Here is a 4,670-nt window from a genome sequence, read left to right on the forward strand (position 1 = left end):
ATCCATGCACAGAAACACCCACATCTCCTCCACACACGTGGTGTTTATTAGAAGGGTGGTGGCTTTACAGTGCTTCTGAGCCTCCTGGGAGGACTCTGGGCACGGCAGACAACATGGCCTGTACTGGGATTAATGAAACCACGCTCTGCTACAACGGAACTGCATGTCGGGGTTGCAGTCCAGAGGCTCTTTGCTACTCCCTGTGCAATAAGTTGGTGGGTTCTCAGCATGGCTAACACTCCCCTTCCCCAACCCCACCTTATGGCCAGCGTCATACGAGAAGGACAGAACCAAGCCCCTGGCAAGAGTCCCCCTGCTCTGTACCTTTCATCCCGTGACCTTTGGTGACGCCAATGACATCGATCATCTCATTCTGGCTGAAGACACTGTGCACGGAAACCTGCTTCTCCAGCCTCTCACGAACCCAGTCAACCTTCTCAGCCACCGTCCCACCGTTCAGCTGGATCTCCATCACGTGGGCCTTCTTCTGCCGCAGCGGGAGCAGCTTCATCTGCATTAGACAGTGCATTAGGGAAAAACATTGCCCCTCACCTCCCAGGTGTAAACGTGAGGGCAGGGCTGCATCACCCACCGCTTGTGAGGGGCACAGGGGGTGAGCAGGGCCAGCTCTCCACCACCCCTTCAGCCCCTTTCAAACAGTCAGCGACCTGGGTCAGCATGCCTGCATACCTCTTGGACCCAACTCCCCGTCCTTCAACCCAGCCACCCCATCTCCCAGTGCTCCCATTCCAGGCAGGAGATGATGCACACCCTCCCTCCAGGGAGCACAGGAACAGCCCAGCCTCGTCCTACCCCAGGAGTTAAGCACAGTAGTGACAGCCATGGTAAAAGTCCTGGAGTAGCCTGTCACCAGAGCACCACCTGGGGCTGAACACTGTGACTAGCCAGGATGCAGTGCTGTGCTCTGAGCCAGAGTCAGCGCCTCTCCTTTGGTTGTGCTCCACCTCTGCTTCCAGACTGAGCAGTTATTTCCAGTTCCCACCAAGAGGTGCCTCTGCTCTCTCCCAGTCCCAGCTCCCTGTGCAAAGCCCCTGACAAATCGCCACAGTGGGACTTTGAGGGTCTGTGCCAGCCGCATGTGAAGCCTTGAGCCAGCTTAGCTCTGCCCCAGACTCCAAAGCAGCCGCTAACTCCAGGGATCAGCATGAAAATGAGCCCTCTGTATCCAGCAACCTGCATCTGGCAAAACTGTGCCTGCCTGCGAGTTATTTTTGGCCAAACGTTTGACACCAGTTGCTAATTTGAGGTGATCATGGGGCCTAAGCTCCCTTGCTGACATAGGGCTCATCACCTGCTGAGGCTCTGCGCAAAGTCTGCGTGTGTGGGCTTCCCAGGATTCCCCAGCCACAGCCCCCTCCGGTAATCCCCCAAGCAGGGAGCTCTGCTGAGCGGGGCTCAAAAGGACAGGGTTGGTGTCAGGAGGTAGTTGGAAAGGTCAGCCAGCACCTCCCGCTGCCTGCACGCTGTCCCACACCCTCTGACCAGCGTCTGCCTGCTCAGCCTCCTGTGACCCCACCAAGACACCCCCATGATCCCAGTTCCCAGGCCCTCACCACGCTCCCAAGCTGAGACCCCCTTGGCCACCCCTTGGGATAAGGCTCTGACCTGTGTGTGCACAATGACACGAATGACCTTGCAGTACTTTTTCATAGCCGCAAAATCCTTCTCCAGCTGCCTTTTGCCATCCTCATCCTGCCATTTTTTGCAGTACTTGGTGAACGCCTTCTTCTTGCTCTTGTGCCTACGACAAAAGTGTTCAACATCCAGCAGAGCCGAGTGGTGAAGCGCTTCTGCACCTCACTGTGCCCTAAGCCAGCGCAGTGTTGGGGGGACAGATCACCTTGCCAGGCACTTCCCCAGAGGCACAAGGTCCCTGTGGATACCTGAACCTCACCTGGCTGCTGGGGCCACGACACAGGGCTTTGAGGTTGGAAGAGGAATGTGAATAACGAGCTGCAAAAAAGGGACTGGTAATTCAAACCTTTGTGCATGAGGAATCCAGTTGTCTCCCACTGACTGGCTCAGTGCCGTCAAAATACAAGCGGCAAAATCAGAGCTAAGTGAAGAAAGGAGAAAACAGCCTCCAACACGGATCAGAGGCATGTGGTGGGTGGATCTCAACGGCACTTTTGCAGGAGACACCATTCCTACAGTTAATTAAATTCATGTTTCCATTTTCCTCTCCACTGGTGTGGGATTTGGGCTGTTGATGTTTACGAGGGCCAGGGGTCACATTCTGCATTAATTTTTCCCCTGACAAATCTGGTTTTACTCCCTCTATTTCGTGCCTCAGCTCAAGTATTGCAGTTTAATGGAGAGTAGATGGGCCCGACCTACACAGAGAAAAACAAACCTGCAGCACACACTGCCATGCGATACCGTGGAGAGAGCTAACTTAGTTCCACTATCAGAACAAATTTACATACGCATATGCTGATTCCCAGCACCAAGCTGTTTGCAGTGTCTCTGTGCATGACTAAATAAACAGCAGTTGCACTCCACCTCAGAGCCAGCTGCTGGTAGCTGAGCTGTTTGCAAAGGCTGGGCATCACGGAGAGCCTGCCGGGAAGACCTGCGAAGGACTTGCGGTGCCCCAGGGACCCTCCCCAGCCGCGGAGCCACGTACCAGTTCTTGTAAAAGCGCCGTCTGCACTCATCACTGATGTGCTCAGCAAAAACAGTCTTGAAATTCCTCAAGCCCTTTGGTGTTTCTATGTACCCCACGACCCCCACCACCACCATTGGCGGGGTCTCAATGATGGTCACGGCCTCCACCTCTTCCCTTTTGGAGACCTCTGCAAGGCAGGAAGGGAAATGGTGCTCAGCACTGTCTGAAATCAGCCCGAGAGCCGTTCATGGCTGGGGGCCTTACAGCAAGCAAACAGCACACCGGGGGCAAGGTCACACTCTGCTCTCACAGCCAGCCTCAGCCCTTCCAATCTCCCACAGCCACAAGCCCTGCTGGAGGATCAGGCAGAGTTTGATCACCAGACACTGAACAGGTTAGACCCTGTGGCCCAGCACACTTTAACCCACCGTCCCCAGGTTGGGGGAAGCGCTACAGTGGATGGTTCTTGCCCTGGAGTTTGGCTCCCATCCTCTGGGCATCCCAGAGGGTAACATTATAAACTTCTCCAGCAAGACACTCCAAGCACAGGATTTGTCAGGTAATTACCCTGCAGAGTCCTTCTGCCAGCAGGATCCAGCAAACCAGCATTCACCATACCAGTGTGGGGACATCTTATGAACCCCCCCAGACTCAGCTCATGGTGGCCATGAGGTGGCTTTTGGCCATCCAAGATCTGGACAACATTACAGGAGATAGCCTAGAAGCTCCACCACACATCCCCAGGAGCAGCCTTTCCGACCAACAAGTCTGCTCCCTCATTTCCCTCCTGGATGTGGCTCCCCTCTTCCCTCAGCCAAGCCTTACTGAGCCCAGGCCGGTGCACCTCCCGCACAGTGTGTGTCATGCCAGCTTTGTAGCCCAGGAAAGCCGTCAGGTGGACTGGTTTGCTGGGATCATCCTTGGGCCATGTCTTCACCTTCCCTCGGTGGCGACGGCTTCTCTTGTGGGGGAGGAAGCCCAGGTGGCCATGCCTGGGAGCGGAGAACTTGCGGTGGGACTGTGGAGAGGAAGAACAAAAAAACATTGCCTTCTCTTTCAGGTCCTAGAAGACACCAGGACCCATAGCACAACAGGAAATGTCCCCTTTAACATCAGTGAATGCTAGAGGGATTCTGGGCTCTTCCTCAATTCCAACATGAGAAAAAGAACTCATAACAGGATGGGATTTTGCTCAAGCTTCCATCATGCACACGGAAGAATTCAGTAAGTTGCTGGACAAATGATGCCGATTAAATAAAAAACCTTGAACATGATCTCCCTCCTTCTGGTGGAGAACTTTGAAGGAGAAATACGTTCTTTAATAGGTGTGCCCTTCTGTGATGTTAATTATAATTACTTATTTTGTATTCTGCAGCACCAAAAGGGCCTGCTCAGAATTTATGGGCTTCGCATCATCAAGGCAAATGTCACCAAATAAGCACAGCTAACGATCGGGAGAAATGGGAAAGGATGCTCAAAGGAATCAGTAATAAGAACACACACAGGTTATATATGCACCTTGGAATCCAAATTAGAAGAGCTAAATATACAAACCCCAGTCGCAAGGTCATGCTGAGCCAGGCAGAGAAAAAAGCAAAAGCACTTTAGGGACATGGGCGAGTTCTCACACAACTGGCTCCAAGGCAGGGGAAGTGGGGGTCAGCCTGAGCAGCGAAGGGTTAGATCCACACCCACGGCAGCTCCCTCCTTGCTGAGATCAGTCCTGGCACCTGGCTGCACCTTCCACCAAGCTTATCTTCCAGCCCAAGCGGAGCTACACTGAGCTCCTACTAACGCCGCCGGGACCCCAGCCCTGCTCACCATCCCTGCACACACAACGCAAGGCAGCAGAGCCGAGGTTACCAACCATGGGACAGCCCCGGCCCGTCGCAGGAGGAGGCTGTCAGTAAGTGCCTCTCCAGTCTAATGCTTAAGATGGTTCTCGGTCTCAAGACACAAATTTAGCTCCCAGCTTCACGCCCTGCTGGATTCATGACGCTCTCGGCCGCGCTGCCCGGTTGGACGTTAGGGAGCAATAAAG

At 54.1% G+C, this 4,670-nt stretch overlaps 1 protein-coding gene across 1 annotated transcript in view; it reads right to left on the bottom strand.

The window, feature by feature from the left end:
* Positions 1–3,680, bottom strand: part of RPL3L (ribosomal protein L3-like) — a 7,395-nt gene extending 3,715 nt beyond the window's left edge. Inside the window, exons 1-4 of the mRNA XM_010083936.1 lie at positions 3,455–3,680; positions 2,648–2,816; positions 1,627–1,762; positions 325–511 (exon numbers count right to left, since the gene is read on the bottom strand). Coding sequence (XP_010082238.1) covers positions 325–511; positions 1,627–1,762; positions 2,648–2,816; positions 3,455–3,674 — 712 coding nt within the window. The 5' untranslated portion in view covers positions 3,675–3,680. The remainder of the gene's footprint in view (positions 1–324; positions 512–1,626; positions 1,763–2,647; positions 2,817–3,454) is intronic.
* Between the last annotated feature and the right edge of the window lie 990 nt (positions 3,681–4,670).

Source organism: Pterocles gutturalis, unplaced genomic scaffold (genome assembly GCF_000699245.1).
Source record: "Pterocles gutturalis isolate BGI_N339 unplaced genomic scaffold, ASM69924v1 scaffold17270, whole genome shotgun sequence".
Lineage (NCBI taxonomy): Eukaryota > Metazoa > Chordata > Aves > Pterocliformes > Pteroclidae > Pterocles > Pterocles gutturalis.